The 19227-nt window shown below is 42.3% G+C and overlaps 1 protein-coding gene across 1 annotated transcript; it reads left to right on the forward strand.

Annotated features, from left to right (window-relative positions):
• The first annotated feature begins 11166 nt into the window (after nucleotides 1–11166).
• LOC143103627 (keratin, type II cytoskeletal 8-like) lies at nucleotides 11167–15556 on the forward strand. The gene is made up of 7 exons (XM_076267359.1): nucleotides 11167–11763; nucleotides 13183–13391; nucleotides 13530–13590; nucleotides 14396–14491; nucleotides 14679–14843; nucleotides 15017–15142; nucleotides 15332–15556. The coding sequence occupies exons 1-7, from the start codon at nucleotides 11311–11313 to the stop codon at nucleotides 15554–15556; spliced, it is 1335 nt and encodes a 444-aa protein (XP_076123474.1). The 5' UTR covers nucleotides 11167–11310.
• The last annotated feature ends 3671 nt before the right edge of the window (nucleotides 15557–19227 follow it).

Below are 19227 nucleotides of genomic sequence, written 5' to 3' on the forward strand. Positions count from 1 at the left end.
CACACCCCGCGCATAGCCTAACAAGGCGATACATTGAAATAGCCTAGGCGCAAGTGGCGCTTTTGCGCAGTATATCCGCACGGTAGGCCTAGGCTTTACCTTGACACACGCACACAACAGACATAGTTTTTTCATAGAAATTGATTACTTTTAATTAATTTCAACATATTATTGATACAAAGAAATAGACTAAACGATTTAGTCTGTCCCATTCTCAATTTCACAACGTAACTCATTTAAACCAGAACACCGTCTTAGATAGGCTATCCTTAGTGTCAGGGGCGGTTCTAGGGGCGGGGCCACAGGGCCCCGGGCCCCATCTGAAATCTCATTGGCCCCTGACTGGCCCCTGTACCGTCAATCATCAATAAGTGTCAAACTTGTTGAGAGCGACGATCAGAGATGCAATTCCATTCCCAAACAACTGGTGGCAGTAATGCACCTATGAAGCTTGAACGCTAAAGCACACAGTGAACTGTAAAGGAAAGAATACATTTGGCTAACCAGAAATGTCTCTGCTAATGTATAGAAACGATACATTTGGCTAACGAAAGTATCAGCTAGAATTCTAACGTGAAGAACTGATGGCAGTGTTTCATCCTCCACAGAAGTTTCTTGGTGAGTCACAAATCTCTATTTTGGTTATCATCATTATGTGAAAAAGTTGGCAGCTGCTAACTGAACATGAGAATACATGCCTAATAGCTAACACTACGTTTTTGTAGTTAATGTCTGTGTGTGTGTGTGTGTGTGTGTGTGTGTTTGTTTTAATGTACGCAAACTGGCAGTGAAAGTGGTTTCTCTTATCAACAAAAGGGGATAGAGTTAAAGTAAAACTTGTTTAATTGAACGAAACATTTGTGTATGATGATGTATGATTTTAAAATATCAATGTATTTCCACTGAAGTGTCTATTATATTTTAGTTTTATATTGTGTTTTCAATGCACATTATAAATAAATGGGAAAATTGTTAAGAATTGTATTGGCTTTTTTGTTTTTTAGCATTTAGCATTCAAGTATTTGAACAAGGTAAGACTGGTGAAATGTATGCACCTTACTGCTGTGGTGTAGTCTAGTTAGCTGTAGTGGGTATACTGTGATCAACCCCAAATATTAATACCTATCCTTGTCTGTTTTAAGTGGGTATACTGAGATGGTGATGCTTTTTAAGAGGGTATACCAGAGACTTTCTAATGAGGAGATGACTCAAAAAATCCTCCATAGAATTAGGCTAGTTTGTAACGCCAATATGGCCGTTGTCTACACATATCCCACCACTTCCTCGGCAAAACGTCGACATGTGAATACATTGAGCCAATCATGTGGTGTGATGTGAATACATTGAGCCAATCATATGGTGTGTTGTGAAGACATCGTGCCAATCATGTGTTGTGAACTCGCTACTGGAGCAAGATTGGTGTCGTGAAGATGAGTGCTCAAAAAGCGTTGCAATATGGCCGTCGAGTGGAGGGACTTGCCTAAAAGGACTTTGGGTATACTGCGTATAGTCCTCCATATCACGTAGACAACGTGCCTCTGCCTTGCTGAACAAGGGATTTTCTGTGTATGGATGTTGACCGGTTCTTGGCCCCTCAGTGTATGATGTGGCCCCTTTGTGGCCCCTGTCTCAGAAAAATCCTAGAACTGCCACTGTGTATAGGTTTAGTTTAGTTGAACCTCATCTGCCAGGTATTTGACCTACCAGGTTGACACTTCAGCGTGAAAAACACTCAATAATACTCAAAGCATACCTGAAGCCGGGGAAATGCGGGGGAAATGCGCCTGGGATGGCTTCTGAAGTAGCATCACAGACAGGGGGTGCTCTTGAACCCTCTCACCGTCTCTGAAAGCATAACCGTGGCTCAACAGGTAGATCTATAGTAGGCTAAGGCTAAACTAATTTTTCAGGCATCTGACCGACCGGGTTGACACTTCAGCGTGAGAAATCGGGGGTGTGGCGTGTGAGTGTGTGAAACTAATCAAATGCGTGTGTCTCACGGCCAATGCGTGAGAGTTGGCAGCTAGGCTATAATCCATACTGAACTTGCATAACTTACAATAGAATCTGCTATTCTTCAACAACAATCAGGTGTAAGAGACAAATTTAGTCCCATAGAACCACATTCATTTCAAGAGCACCCCCAAAATCTGGGCGTTCTGGGGTTGTGGTTAAATGGCCGCTGTGCCATCATGTAACATATGTGTCTGTTTGCTCTTTGATGAGGCCATTGTTGTGCTGCAAGGGAACATGGTGTGTTCAGTTGAATGGATTTGTTTGCGTTCTGTTTTTGATCGTACTAGGCTGTGTGCATTACGCAAATAGTCACTGTCCATAGTAATAATGATCGTGTCGTGTGTGCGTTCTTCTTTCACTCTGTGCTCGGTCGGTGTGTGTGTGTTGATATGTAGGAATGCTAGTTGTCATAGTTGTCAGTATGTTTGTCGCACAGGGATGGGTCGAGATGGTGGAGGGGGAGGGGGAGGGGAGGGGTGGGCCAGCGCCAGACTTGCACCGGGTCCTTGCGCAACTACACTACGCCACTGGCCGACAATACCACCTGCTTGCACAGCGAAGTGGCCTCACTCACAGCACCTGTCACCACATCAGGTCCGTAGAGTACTGCAACACCATTGCCACCGAGGTACCACTTCAACAGCAGGTCCCAGACAAAATGCTCTAGAGCAGGGGTGGGCAAACTTTTTGGCTCCAGGGCCACATTGGGTTTTGAAAATTGGCCGGCGGGCCGCACAACGGCCAACGGTCATTTAGTATCAAAAGTATATGCTTTAAAATATTAATTGCTAATGCTGCTAATTTGATAGCCTACTGCAGTGTTACTCATTGCACGGCTCGCGAGCCACATGCGGCTCGTTAAGCTATAATTAGTGGCTCGCATGGTAGCTTTGGCAAGATTTCGCCAAATTTGGTTTTACTCATTTTGAGTTGGCCAAAACTGTTCGCCAAAGGCCATCATCTCTGGACCCAGGTTGATAAAAACAAAGGTAGGCTCTGATTTAGCCTAGTGTACTGTATGACTTCAACGAGGTGATTTTTAGTTTCGTTCTGCTTACAGTATCGCACTGCCACTTGCAACGCCTTTAAATGCAATCCGCTGCCCTGTTTACCGGCAATGCTACAGCGGACTTATAGTTGTAATACATTTCACGCAGCTGCTTGAATCACGGAAAGCGCAAATGAAGTGGCCACTTCTAAATGGGACCCAATGTGGTAACACAGCCATTTTTTTTTTCAAATGTGCTTCATAAACATACAATACTGCACTACAAAAACGCAAACAACTGAATTATACTTCTCCCTTCACCCAAATAATAAAGGTGAAAGGAAGTTATTAAGCCTTAATGGTGCTTCCTATTGTCAAACCTGGCAACACAGGCCGCATGCCACGTGGCATTGTTTACAAAACTTAACCGCAGCACACATTTGCAGGCAGGCGACGTTAGTTCCGCTAGCGTGAAACACAAAATGGACCGGTTTTTAATAATTCCCCACAAGGTAATATTTCTTTTTTTGTGGGATGTCCAATTTATATGTAGAAATGCACATTTGCAAAGGTGACTTAGTGGGTTGTCGTAAAAGTGGCTCTCCTTTTGATTTTGCACTGCCAATGTGGCTCTTGTGAAAAAAATAGTGAGGATCACTGGCCTACTGTTTAACAAATGTATAAATTGTGCACTGTTGCTTTAAGGACAGTTTATAAAATGGTCAGTAGTGGGTGTTGCCTTTATGATGAAAAGTTTCTTATAAGAAGGAGATATCAATTATCAACAATGACAAGCCAGCTGGAACCTGCCGCTCTCTCTCCCTCTCGTAGGCGCAGACGCGTTCCCAATTAAATGGGGTAGCATTATGTTCAAGTTAGATCTGCTGCAATGGAGATAACTAATAGTAGGCCTATCATCTCTATTTAACATGATGTTTTGACATTGACATTGTAAACGTTCTCTGAGTGAAAAGCATTTTGCAGTAAAGCTAACCAACGTCGTCTCTATCGCAGGAAAAAGCGAACAGCCTGATAACCAAATGAAATGCTCGGCGGGCCAGATCCGGCCCGCGGGCCGCAGTTTGCCCACCCCTGCTCTAGAGCAATTTTTTTTATGACTCCAAGGTGGCAGTGTGTAGACCCTCTTGTGTGTGTTGGTGGAACTGGGTGGTTCTAAGTAATATTTGCCTCTCAATCTACATACCAAGGCTACTACAGCACCTTGGGCAGGTTAACTCACATTAGCAAAAACAACACCTGGCATTGCCCCTGTGCAAAGGCACGCACATCTTGTCCTCACCAACATATTGTGAAGAGTCACCTTTTCATGACTGCACCACCAACCACAGCATCACCACCATCAACTCCTCTTACCACAGAGATGGAGAGAACTGTGAGGTATGTGTATGGGAGCACCTGGAAGTACCTGCCACTCTTCTGAAGCTCATAGACATTAGCCTCTGTAGTTGTTTCTGGCTGAAACAACATGGCAGTTGTGTTCAGGGAACCCCAACTTAGAGGAGGCCGTGCAAGTCACCAGCAGATATAAAGTAGCTGGCATGAAAGGTGTTACACAAAGTAAGTTCAATACATCTGTTGAAATTACACATACATCCAATTTAATGCCCTGAATCTATGTCTTCAATCTATTAGACATTTCAGCTTACAGAAGAAGCTGTGTCTACTTAAGGAATACGCTATTGTTTTCGATTCCTACAGAATTCCTACAGGATTCATAATGCTCTTAAAGGGTCATTTACCCCCTACACACCTTGCTATGTAACTGCCTTATCCAACACTGTTGTGGGTGACTTATGTCTCTCTACAAGACATCACAACATAAATAGGGAAATTAGAGCATTATTCCAAAAATACATTGTTACTGTTCCTTACATTATCGCTTTCTGGAATAGTGTTACAGAGAATACTGTATACCATGGAGAAAAGTTTGGTCATTGCCTTTCAAGTATATATTGTCATGAAAGAGAGAAGCTTCAATAAAACAGTCAAAATGTCACAAAATCACATAGGCTGTTACAAATATATATCCTACTTCAAATATTTTTATATAACATAATTCAGTGATCATTTAGAATGACATAATAATTTTTTAATATCAGCTATTTCACTAGTAAGCATTAATGAGTCCCGTATTTAAGTCCCACTTATACTCACACCACATACAGTGTTATACTCACTACTCACACCAGAGTATAAGTATATAATGTAACATGTTTTGAAATATTAGTCAGTATGAATTGACATGAATACTACATGAAACATTACCGTCTACAGCCACGAGAGGGCGCTTTAAGCTTGTGGAATGTGAACTTGCCTCAGGTCAGACATTTTTTCATTTAAGCCTAAAAGTTAGAGGGGGTTCGGGGTCGTCACCACCGGGAAAATGTATATTGTTATGTGAAAATGTGCTAAATATTGTTACGCACTTTCAGTCAGAGATTATGGCTTGCACTATTTTTTTTCCCAAGCTTATTTATATAGCACATTTAATACACAGCGGTCATTCAATGTGCTGTACATAAACAAAAGCAAACAGTAATAACAAATAAAAGCATAGAAGGGCAATATAGTGAAAGATAGTTCAAAAGGTAAAGATCATAATAAAAAGAAAACATAAGGTAAAATCATTTTAAAATAAAGAATAATTAATAAGCAAAAAATAAAAACAAAGGCAAAAGTAGTAAAAAATAATAAAAGTAATAAAAGACAAGGTTGAATCATTTTCAAGGCAGATTTACAATTTGTAACTCAGCGCATTTAGCAGAAAGCATCTGAGAACAGTTTGGTCTTAAGTCTAGATTTAAAACTGGCTATAGTATTTTTTATCTTTTTGATGTCATCCGAAAGTTGGTCAGAGCTGAGCCGCATAGCAGCTAAAAGCTGCTTCACCATGTTTAGTTCTAACAGTAGGTTTTACTAACAAGTTTTTCACCTGGAACCTGAGAGGACGAGAAGGTGTGTAGTGCTGAAGCATGTCTGATAGGTATTTAGCTCCTGCTCCTTTTACTGATTTATAAACAAGCAGTGCTTTAAAGTTAATTCTGTGACTTACTGGAAGCCAGCACAGGGACTTAAGAATTGGAGTAATGTGGTCAGTTCTTTTAATTTTTGTTAGAATCCTAGCTGCTGCATTTTGTATCACCTGAAGCTGTTTAATAGTATTTTTAGGAAGGCCTGTGAACAGTCCATTGCAGTAATCAAACCTGCTGGAGATAAATGCATGAATGAGCTTTTCTAAGTCATGTTTTGACTTCAGCCCCTAAGTTTGGCAATATGTTTGAGGTGTTAAAAAGCTGATATACTGTACTTATCGCTTTCATGTGGCTGTTGAAATTTAGATCACTGTCAATTAATACACCAAGATTTTTAACAGTATCCTTTGCCTTCAACCCTAGTGGCAACCCTAAGTCTTTCCTCCTTTTTACCAAATATAATCACTTCAGTTTTTTCTTTGTTCAGCTGAAGAAAAATTTGAAACATCCAGGTGTTGATTTGTTCTATACACTGACACATAGATTCAAGGGGACCATAGTCGTATGGTGACAGCGAAGTAAATTTGTGTGTCATCTGCATGGCTATGATAGCTATGATCCTGGGGAACACTACAGGTCAAGGACGTTGGTGTTGAGGTACAGTTTCCAATGGCAACAAAGAAACTCCTTTCTTGTAGATATGACTTTAGGCAATTGATAACTATGCCTGTAAATCCAACCCAGTGTTCTAGTCTGTGTAGTAAAATATTGTGATCAACAGTGTCAAATGCTGCACTAAGGTCCAATAGCACTAGGACTGATGTTTTACCTGAATCTGTGTTGAGGCGTATGTCATTGAAAACTTAGATGAGAGCTGTTTCAGTGCTGTGATTTGCACAAAAACTGGTAGGTGCTGGTAGGCCCCAAACAGGCCTTTCCTCATGCCAAACTGAGTTCCCCATTAAAGCCGCTTCATGGCTTTTATAGCTAGCTCGCAGCTACCAGGTCAAAGAAGCAAACTGGTGCCCCCTTGTGGATGAGATGTGTTTGTGAAAGTGTGCTGTCTCACAAAGTGCAACTCACAGGCAGCACATTGTAACATCCCTCCCCCCTTAAACACACAAAAAAAAAAAAAACACAACCGGGTAATCGACTATTTTTTCGTTAAACTCTTTTCTTAAATATTTTGTGTTTTTTTTTGTGTCTTTTCTAAATTTTCTTCATTATTTACAAAAGCTACAGAGAGTTCCTTAAACAGAACTAGAAATAAAAATTCATCCTCAGACATCCACAAATAAAATGTGGGAAACCTCAAAAGAACAAATAGGCCAATTCAGTGTCAAAGCCACATCAAATTTTGCTCGCTTCAGGTCACAGCTGGAACTCTAGAGCACCCACCATCATACATTTCCTGACTGGTGGCATGGAGTTTCATGCCCAAGACCAGTGGCTGTGGAACACTGCTCCACCTGAACAAATGGCAAGGTTGTACATAGAGCTGAGAAAAACAGCTAGAGAATCCACAGCCATCCCAGAGTCTGTGAGTCCCATCAGAACTCGTCGCAACCACACCCGAAAAACAGTGTTCTTCCTCCAGAGCCACTTCTGCAGAGATGAGCAGATTCCCGATCAGTTTTACAAATGCAGTGTGACCTTTACCCAGACCAAGGACATCCACAACAGTCTTTTCAAAACCCTTAACTTCCCAAAACAACTCTGACTGTCTCTTGTCAGAGGGATGAGGCAATCCTGTGGCTCCATTTGGGCCAGTAGGATAATTTGTCAAACAAAAATCACTAGGTTCAGAAGCCATCAGTTTTGCCTGCAGAGGACTCTCATCCCTAAACTCAAGCAGGTCACCTAAGTCTTTAACAACAGGCACTTCAGTGGGTGTTGACAAAGTCACAAAAACCACATGAGCTGCTTCCCGACCATCTACACAAGGTCCTGTTTCTTCACAGGAGACCAGCTGTGAATCAAATTCCTCTGCTTCACGAGTGTCACCCCTATAACATTGCTGATGGCCACCTTCAAACACAGCCCAAAAATTGTGTCAACCAAGTCTATCTCAGATGCGTTGGACACATCTGAATAATCAGCCTCTAACCCAAGCTGCACAGATTTTACATAATAACAGGGCACAAAAGAGAACAGAGAAGATGGTGAAACAGTTACATTTTTAGGCCCAGCCTCAAGAGAGCGCTGAGGCCCCTCCATCTCACAGACAGGATCAGAAATGCCCATGGAGGATATATCAAGCTGATTTGCAATAGCCCCACAAACTGCATTTTCTTCTAGATGCTGGGGGTCATCCAAAAGTTTAGGGACCAACCCCTCCAAAAGCCCCACATGGCTCAATGTAGCTTCCCGTCTGATGAACCCTGAAACTAGTTTCACAGGGTCAAGCACTTGCTCTTCCTGCAAAGGAGCTACAGTACATTCAGGTATTTCTAATAGCAGCTCTGATGGAACATTTGCTTTCTGTGCCTCAACTATTGACGAGCCATCTGCTAGTAAAGTGCTTGTATACAACAGTTCTCGTTCCTGTTGTATCTCTGTGAGTTCCTGCTTCACCTGAGCCCGCCTCAAGCATAGCTCCTGTCTCTCACGAAACTTATCTAGCTCAGAAGCAAACATCACAGCATCCACAATTTTAGGTTTTTTCGTTGTCTCAGATGCATCCATTTCGTACCAGTGGGCCACTTCAAGCATCTGTGTTTTGGAGAGCCTGAAAAGCCTGAGTCGTGTAATACCACCAGCCACAAAGTCTGACACAAAAATCCCTCATTTTACAAACACAAGCACTACTTGGGACTCCCTTCAAATCTGGTTTTCAGAAACAAAACAAAACTAACACCAGCACCCCAAAATACAGTCTCTGTGTCGGTAATGTTCCCAAGAAGAAAAACACTTAGACTGACATTCTCTACAAACACTGGCGTTACAATTTCCCTAAAGGGACACAAATCTGCTGGTTAAACCATTGCTCGAATTGCTATCCACCTTAAGTGGCCAAACACTGCACCCTGCAGCACAAAATGTCAAGCAATTAATTATTGTCGGCACATAGCTACCTTAAACCACTACATTCAACGGCTCTATCATAGGCAAGCTAATTCGGCAACACTGACCAAAAGACAGCCCAAAGACAACCAAGCACTGGCATTCCTACCAGATAATGGTCACCACAATACTGCTACATGCAGCACACACGCCGACACAATTAAATCAGTGGTAACTAAACAAACTGGCAGCTAATCACAAATGAGCCAACACAAATCATAAACTAGACCAAAAACCAACAAAACACACACAAAACCAAGTCCATCCCGGACAAGCCACCCACTTGTTAGGAAGAGGTGGCCTGGCAACAAGCTCGAACTAAGTCTAGGGAAATTAGATGTGCTGCCCAGACCAGAGTCCCTAACCTAAGTGTGTGCAATGGTGTGGCAGTCAGTGTGTACGAACTAATAGGAGATGAAATGCAAGAGGACACCAGCTTGGAGGTACCAAGTCCTGGACCCGCCCGCGCATTGCCTTCTCTAGCGACCAGCCCATGCGTAATTCCTACTTCCAAGAATGTTCATAGAAAATGTGGGGAAAACCCCAACACAAATACAAAACAACGAAAATGTGTCCAATGGGAGAAAGGGAAAATTCATCAAAAGAGGTCCAGGGCAGAAACCATGAGGTGCTGGTAGGCCCCAAACAGGCCTTTCCTCATGCCAAACTGAGTTCCCCATTAAAGCCGCTTCATGGCTTTTATAGCTAGCTCGCAGCTACCAGGTCAAAGAAGCAAACTGGTGCCCCCTTGTGGATGAGATGTGTTTGTGAAAGTGTGCTGTCTCACAAAGTGCAAATCACAGGCAGCACATCGTAACACATAGTCTATCAAGCTCCGACATCAAGTTAAGTTTCCCTCTGTTTGTAGCTGGATGTTTCGGTTGTTGAATTAGTAATTGAGCAGATATGTTGAGTCTGATTTTGTCAATTTTACCTTTGAAAAAAGATGAAGACTCATTGCATTTATTAGCTTAGATGCCTAAAACACGTGTGCATACCGTACATTTGCCTACATTGTTTCGATTTAACTAATTACCTACCTTTCGATTTAAAAGAGCTCTTCTTAATATTTTATATTGTTGGTTGGTTTAATACTGCTGTTAATGAAAAGTCGTCCTATACACTGGGTCTCCAACACGTCACACTGGCGCATTTCGACTCAGAGTCTTTATCAAGGTGCTAAAGGTGATAAAGACTGTTGGAGTCGAAATGCGCCTACAGTAAGCGTCAGAGTGCGCTCAATAAAGGAGTTTTTATCAGCAGAGTGCCTCGGGATCTACCTTCATTCTCTTCAACGTGGACCCATTGCTCTGAGGAATAGCCTTATTGTCATCAAATTATACAGACTGACATATAGACATCAATATATCAGACTGACTATGAAATCAGTGTTTGATTATTGTCATCCTGTGACCTCAAGGGCAAGGGTGCTGTGTGTGTGTGTGTGTAGGTGTGTGAGAGAGGGGTTGTTCAATAAAGACACACAAGCATTTAAAAATGTATTTTCTGTACTGTCTACACTGAGTTATATATTTGCTCTGTACCACACAGAAAGAGCATAGACACTTATCAATAACCTGTGTGTGTCCTGAGGATAATCAATAACCTGTGTGAGATCTGAGGCACGAAGAAGAATGACTGGGTGTTGGCAGGGCAGGAATGTAAGGAGTGTCAGTTGGGGGTGAAGGGCACCAGGCTATCAGTAGAGAGACACACAGACAATCACACACATGCACACCCACACACTGAGTCACACACACACACCCTAGATTTATCTGTTTATTGGGCCATGGTGAAGTGTCCACAATTAAAGACACACACAACTTTTTTTTTCATACTTACACACCCAGTACTCCACGGATGATCTGTAAATCAAACTCCAAGCCTAGTTTATGTTTTGTTAATGAAGAATGACTAACCATGATGAATCAAATGATATTTCTATTCGTAAACGTTCACTGAAGATTAAAGGGGAAGGATGGGGAAATAAAGTTAAGGCAAAACACTTGTACTGCAGTGTTCTCACATCAATTGATGTTTTTATGAAACACAGTTGAGTACCATTGAGTAAATTGCACACACCCCTTTTGCACGTCCCTACAAACATACAGACACATGTAGAGATAGGCGAATTATGTAAGTTATGAGAACTGTTCACATGTACCCTAGTATCCATATAGATTAACCAAGTTAATGTTTCATGTGTGCACACACAATAACCCCGTCCAGCCCTACTTTGTAGAGCTATAAATGAGGAACACTGACCCTACTCGTCCCATTCCTTCCTCTCTCTCCATCTCTCTTTCTCTCCATCTCAGCATTGTGCGTTTGGTAGGCTTCAGCAGGATGTCAGGCAGCAGCAATATGAGTTCGAGAAGCTACAGTAGCCGTACAGAGATCACCAGTACCAGTTCGGCCGGTCGTCACAGTCATGGCGTCGCCCAGATCTACAACAAGGGAGGGTACGCTGTGGGAGGCGGGATGGTGGGGGGGTATGCGGGATCGTTGGATCACGGGTACCGGGTCGGGGGATGGGGCAACAGGCTGGCCGTCTGCCCACCGCACCTTACACAGGTCGTCTTCAACAAGAGCCTCCTGACCCCCATCACCATGGATATCGACCCCGACTACCAGAATGTCCGCAATCAGGAGAAAGAGCAAATCAAAGTCCTGAACAACCGCTTCGCCTCCTTCATCGATAAAGTGAGTCTGTCAATTGATCTCTGCCTCTACCCCTACCCAAAGTGCATCGCTTGGGCTTTGTCTTTGAAGTCAATAGACCTAATGTGCTTTGACGTTTCATGTTTTGGAACATGATCCACTATGATTGTTAGATTTATGATTTAAGATCTGGTTATCAGATCTGGTCTGATAAGAGCAGCAGCACCTGTGTTCCCTCAAAGTTTACTGTTACTGAGGATGCTTTTACAATAGGATTCTCACAAAATAAAATACATTGATTGTCAGGATAATGAATGTGTAGATTATGTGCATGAACTGCGGGCAGAATCTTCTTAGACGGAATGAATGAGAAGTTGAAAATGTATTATAATCTGTTAAATTAGCGCAGGAGAATTGTTAGGTAATTAAATCATTAAGTAATTAATAGGGTAATTGGGTAGTTACTGTAGGTAAGGAAGCTTTATGGAGGTATAAAGTATAAGAAATATGTGAACTGAAAAGCTTTGATATAGACCATTTTCTTCAGGAGGATTCAGCATACTTTCTAGCAGATCAATATCAAATTGCATCTGAAAGACAGGCTGGGGAGACTAAACCCAGGGATGACCAGAGCACTCCGAATACTTTTAAACTTTTTATTGTGGTGCAAACAATTGACTGACGTTTCGCCACATTGCGTCTTCCTCAGAGTCCAACCATACTGGCAACATTGTGCAAATAATAAAGACATTTCTCCCCTCCCTCTCTCAAGGCATTGGTTAATGGTAAGGGGTGGGTATTTGCAACAATTAACCAGTAAGAGCACTTAGAAAGAAAAGTGAGCATAAAGTACATTTTTGGTCAGTGTGAATTTCAAGGTTTCTATAAGTGCGGTCGCTGCACTCACTGTTCCAACGACACTAAGCACTTTTCTCACCCACACACTGATAAACGTTACAACATCAATGCAATTCACACTGACCAAAGATGTACTTTTATGGCCACTTTTCTTTCTATGAGTTCTCTTACTGGTTAATTATTGCAAATACCCACCCCCATTCACACTGACCAAAGATGTACTTTATGGCCACTTTTCTTTCTATGAGTTCTCTTACTGGTTAATTGCAAATACCCACCCTTACCATTAACCAATGCCTTGGGAGAGGGAGCGGAGAAATGTCTTCATTATCTGTGCAATGTTACCAGTATGGTAGGACTCTGAGGAAAACAAAGTGTTTCGAAACGTCAGTCAATTGTTTGCACCACAATAAAAGTTTTAAAAATGTAAAAGTATTCGTAGTGCTCCGGTCATCCCTGGGTTTAGCCTCCTAGAAATAGCCCAGCCTGTCTTTCTGATCCTGTGGTCCTGGACTGTTAGCATCAAAGAGACCTGAGTGCAAGTGACACCCTTCTTACAAGATGAAATTACATCTACGATTCCGTCCCTTTCTCTTCATGCAGGTGCGCTACCTGGAGCAGCAGAACAAGATGCTGGAGACCAAGTGGAGTCTCCTGCAGGAACAGACCACTTCTCATTCCAAAATCGACCAACTATTTGAGGCCTACATCAGTAACCTGCGCCACCACCTCGACTGTCTGGGTCATGACAAGGTCCGTCTGGAGGGAGACCTGCACAATATGCAAGAACTGGTGGAAGACTTCAAGAAGAAGTGAGAGGATATTCACACACACACACACACACACACACACACACACACACACACACACACACAAAGACACACACACACAAACAAACATATGGACATACACACAGCTCTGACAATAATCTTGATGGCTCTGTTGTTCAGATACGAGGATGAGATCAACAAGCGCAATGAATGTGAGAATGAATTTGTGCTCATAAAGAAGGTGAGAGTTCACTCATGGCCACACTCACATCTCATATATATACGATCACAGCGCACACACATACGATCACAGCACACACACATGATCACACACACATACGATCACAGCACACACACATGATCACACACACATACGATCACAGCACACACACATGATCACACACACATACGATCACAGCACACACACATGATCACACACACATACGATCACAGCATACACACATGATCACACACACATACGATCACAGCACACACACATGATCACACCCACATACGATCACAGCACACACACACATGATCACACACACATACAATCACAGCACACACACACATACGATCACAGCACACACACATGATCACACCCAGATATACGACCACAGCACACACACATGATCACATCCATAGTTTATATACATATACTAAGATGCCCCACACTCACATGATCACACCCACATATACAACCCCCTCCCCCCCCCCCGCCCCATGGGCTACTTACTGTATCCCAGACACTCACACAAATTCATATCCATATAACAACACTCAGTCATTCTTTTTTGTGCCTCAGATCTCCCTCAGGTTATTGATTATCCTCAGGACATACACAGGGTATTGATAAGTGTCTATGCTCTTTCTCTGTGGTACAGAGCAAATATATAACTCTCCGTTTTTAAACAGTAGACAGTATAGACAATCAATCAACTCTTACATGCTTGTATGTCTTCATTGAACACCCCCCCCCCCCCTCTCTCTCTCACACACACACACACACACACACATTCACAGTTCCTTGTTTGTTATTCTATCAGGACTCAGATGCCGCCTACCTGGCCAGAGTGGAGCTGGAGACTACACTGGAAAATCTGAATGATGAGGTCCACTTCCTCAGGAGGCTCTATGAATTGGTACTTTCACACACACACACACACACACGCACACACACACACACACACACACACACACACACACACATTGCATACCCGTCTTTGTATATGTACACTGTCGACTGTCATGACCATGAGAACTTACTGTAGTATTGATTTAACCAATGTGTGTGTGTGTGTGTGTGTGTGTGTGTGTGTGTGGTTATAGGAACTGCAAGAGCTGCAAGCCCAGATTAAGGACACATCCGTGGTGGTTGAGATGGACAACAGCAGGAATCTAGACATGGACGCCATCGTGGCTGAGGTCAAAGCCCAGTATGAGGACATCACCAACCGCAGCAAGGCTGAGGCTGAAACCTGGTACAAACAGAAGGTATGGCCCTGCATCATATTCCTCAAATACACGCACAATCACTCACACACACACACACACGCACACACACACATAACAAGTCTTCATAGTAAGGCTTCCTCTGTGTTGTAAGTTTGTACAAAGTGTTTTCCTTTCCCTTTGAATAACAAGTGAGTGTGTTTGTGTGTGTTCAGTATGAAGAGATGCAGGTGTCTGTCACTAAGTACGGCAGTGAAATGCAATCCTCCAAAGCTGAGATTGCTGAGTGCAACCGCAGAATTACAAGACTTCATTCAGAAATCGACAACATCAAAGGACAGGTATGACCAAATGCACTCACATACTGTATGCACACCTAAGTATTTATCTATCTCCTTGCCTCATGGTGAACATATACAGTAAACCTATAGTTTGACCCTGGCCTCTAACAAAGTGGGCAAACGCACACCAGGATGTTTGTAGGAGTTGGTATCGGCAGCTACCTTAACCTTTGGCCCTCCCTTATCCAGCGGAAACAGCTAGAGACACAGATCGCAGAGGCGGAGGAGCGTGGAGAGCGGGCAGTGACAGAAGCCCGTGGCCGCATCAAGGACCTGGAGGCTGCCCTCCAGCGCGCCAAGCAGGACATGGCACGCCAAGTACGCGAGTACCAGGCCCTCATGAACATCAAACTGGCTCTAGACATCGAGATCGCCACCTACAGGAAGCTGCTGGAAGGAGAGGAGAGCAGGTGAGACTGGCATGATACCCCTTACAGAAATGTCAGGTTTCTGGTGAAAAGTTGCCGCAAATTTGCAGCAAGGTTATATTTTCACATGCAAATTAGGTTTCTGGCAAACAGTTGCAGTTAACTCTTGTTAACTGGCAGCGTTGCAGCAAATTTGCAGCAATATCATATGAAAATTCTGGTCACTGCGAAAATCACTGGTGAACACATTTGCCACTAGTGGCAAACTTCTCATTGTTGCCAGAACTTTGCTGGAAGTTTGCCTCTAGCGGCCAACATTGCCAAGCTTCTGGCAATGTTTTCTAGTAAACTCACAAATCACCCACAAGTTTGCTGCAAATCTGCCACAAACATTTAATTTTTGTAAGGGACTGTACTACCACTATATATTTTACTGCCTCTACAAACGCCACCACTACTACTATAACAATAACAGTCATCATCATCATTTTACAAAGATGTTTCATATGGAGAAAAAAGAGATGAAAAAATAAGCCTAGTATCATGACACCAGACATTATAAAAGATCCAAAAGAGCTCCAAAATAATTACAATAAACCTGATATGCAAAATTCAGTATTGTTTGTAAAGCCATAACATGAATACCGGTATGTTTTAATCACAAACATGAATATGTCCCAAGGCACCATATAGGATATAAAACAAATAGAGCAGGAAGAAAATATTCCATATTCAAAGATTAAAATAAATTAAAATACCGGTAATGCAGAACTAAAACCAGACGGAAATTGTGTAGCTATACTAGACTGAGTGGAGTTAATAAGCTTTTATTAATGAGACTGTTTTGAATAATGATCTCTCTCTTCCTGTGACCCCTACACTAGACTGGTACATGGCATCCAAGCCATCAACATCACCAAGCACAGAGGTGAGTAATCCTCTTTCTCTCTCTCTCTCTCTCTCTCTCTCTCTCTCTTTCTCACATACATACACACACACACACACACACACACACAGAGAGACAGACAGAGAAATCCATACACACATGCTTATACACCAATTCAAGACTGACACTTCACTTCTCTTCTTACAGCCATGCACTACAACGCGTTCCCTTTGGAGACCTCTGGCATGACCTTTGACCTCCACTCCCCAGGCCTGATGGAATCTTCCAGCAGCCATAGATTTAGCTCCTCCTCAAAGATCGTAGGGACATCAAGGGACATCGGCGAAAGTGTTACAGTCAAGGGTGCAACAACAGAGGAGTTGATAGGTTAAAAAAAACAATCAGGAAGTTAAGGGATTTTTTTTCACACTTCCAAATGTATGTTCTGTAAAAAACTATTACTAGTGGAGAGTATTGGTCAACTCTGAGAAGTCAGGGCTCAGCATGTTCACAACTTTTTGAAACTGAAATAAAGTAAAAAAACAAAAATATAATATTTGTGTTTTAATTCACCACCACTCTTTTTTAACATATCAAGCAATATCAGAAATACTTCAGAAAATACAGCATTCATGTTCTGAGTATGTTCTTAGTAATTGTGATTATATGAATTTATATACAGACGTTTAAGGAACACAACGACCGAAAAACTGGCATAACCCTTAACACCCTACAAGCATGCCACATGGCAACATACTATTTTAAGATCAGTGTTCACTGACTTGGCATTGTATAACTACTTTTGGCTGGCTTGGTCTGATCTGACTAAACACTGGTCTCATACTTAAGATTTACATTTCGTTTTTTATGTGAAGCTAGTTTGAAGTAAAATACATTCTTGTACAAATACAAAATAATCATGCTACTAAACAGGTACCTGAGAAAATGGCCAGTTCTCTCAACATAACATGCATGCCGATTTTGTTTAAGAAATGTTTGGGAACTGGGCATTACCTGTGCACATGAAACTTGCTGAACTTTTAACCCCAGTAGGCTGATAAGAAAGGTGAGGTTTTGGAACCCAGGGGATTTCCTAGGGGTTGAAAAATAAAAAGATACCCGCACACTGTTTCTATAAGCTCCCAGAGTGGTTTATTAACACAACGTTTCGACCAGAGGTCTTAGTCAGGTATCAAGAAGATGAGCGGGTGGGTGGAGATATATGATATATAGACAAAGTAGTGGGTAATGCCCCATGTCCAAGAGTAATTGTGCAGTATGGTCAATCTCACACACTGCAAAGAAACAAATGACAGATTTTTAGAAAATAATTATAAACGTTTTGAAAAACACTTATAAAAAGGGTTTTATATCAAACTCCTCGTTCAGTCCAAATGGAGCCATGGTGTTGAGGGCATGTATATAATACGTTTCACGCTGTAAAAGCAGTCGTTCAAGATCACCACCCCTAGGTGGCCGTTTCACTTTTTCAATGCCCATATAGCGAAGGGTGCTGATATTGTGCCCAGCTTCTTTAAAATGTGCCGCTACAGGGTTCCTCACATCCCCACACCTGATATTACTCCGGTGTTCACTAATGCGTGTGCGCAAAGCTCTACATGTCTTCCCAACATAAGCAAGACCACAAGGGCATTTGATCAAATGTACAACAAACGTGGTGTTGCAGGTTATGGCCCCACGGACCTTAATGGTTTTGCCACTGTGAGGGTGTGTGTATGTCTTACATCTAGTGGTGTAGCTGCACTGTGCGCAACTACCACATCTGTAGTTACCGTCTGGAATGTTTATTGTACCAGTGCGTTTGTCCCCAGGTGTATATGATTTCACTACCTGATCCCTTATGTTGGGAGGGCGTCTGAAAACCAGCTTAGGTGGCTCCTTGAAGACATTTCCCAGTCTTGGCTCAGATTCGACTATGTGCCAATGCTTACGGATAATTTTTGGTGAGTATTTGGTTACACAGAAGGGGGAGTTAGTGTTTTTGCTTCTAGCTTTAGGATGTAAAGCCTCATCCTGAGAGATGGCGCTGAACCGGTCAACAGCAGCTTCAACCCATTCCTGTTTGTAACCCCTCTCTATGAATCTGTCAGCTAGGTCAGTAGCTTGTTTTTTGTAACTGGTATCAGAACTGCAGATTCTCCTGACCCGATGGAATTGACTGATGGGGAGACTTTTAATGAGATGAGTGGGATGGAAACTATCCCCACGTAATATAGTATTCCTATTAATGGGTTTCCTGTTTAGATCTGTCTGTAGAGTTTTTCCTTGTTTGATGACCATAACATCCAGAAAGCTGATTTTGTCTGGACTAAATTCTAAAGTGAAATTAAGGTGTTCACTGACCGAGTTCAGATACTGGTGAAATTGTTTCAGAGCCTCTATCGTGCCTGTCCAGATGAAAATAATGTCATCAATAAAGCGTTGGTACAGAAGGATATTCGTAAAATATGTATTTACTTCTGGATTAAGGACAAAATTATTCTCAAACAAACCCATGTATAGATTGGCGTAATTGGGAGCCATTGTACAGCCCATAGCAGTACCCTTTGTTTGTAAAAAGTAGTCCTTCTTAAAAAGAAAGTAATTGTTGGTAAGTACAATCCTGGTCAGGTCAGTGACACATTCAACACTAGGGGCTGTATTTTGGGTCACCAGCGCATGGCGTAATACTCGTTATTCACCCGCGGAAAGTTGAATTCGGTATTTTGCACGTTGATTTTTTAAAGGAAAATTCCGTTTTTTAGCACTTTAAGGCCCTTTTCTGGTTTGTTTTGGATGAACTAGAGTGGTGGACACCGACATTTTGACGA

Source organism: Alosa pseudoharengus, unplaced genomic scaffold (assembly GCF_046254945.1).
Source record: "Alosa pseudoharengus isolate Yale_2024_CS ecotype anadromous, Long Island Sound unplaced genomic scaffold, YU_APseudo_1.1 YU_APseudo_1.1_scf_5, whole genome shotgun sequence".
NCBI lineage: Eukaryota > Metazoa > Chordata > Actinopteri > Clupeiformes > Clupeidae > Alosa > Alosa pseudoharengus.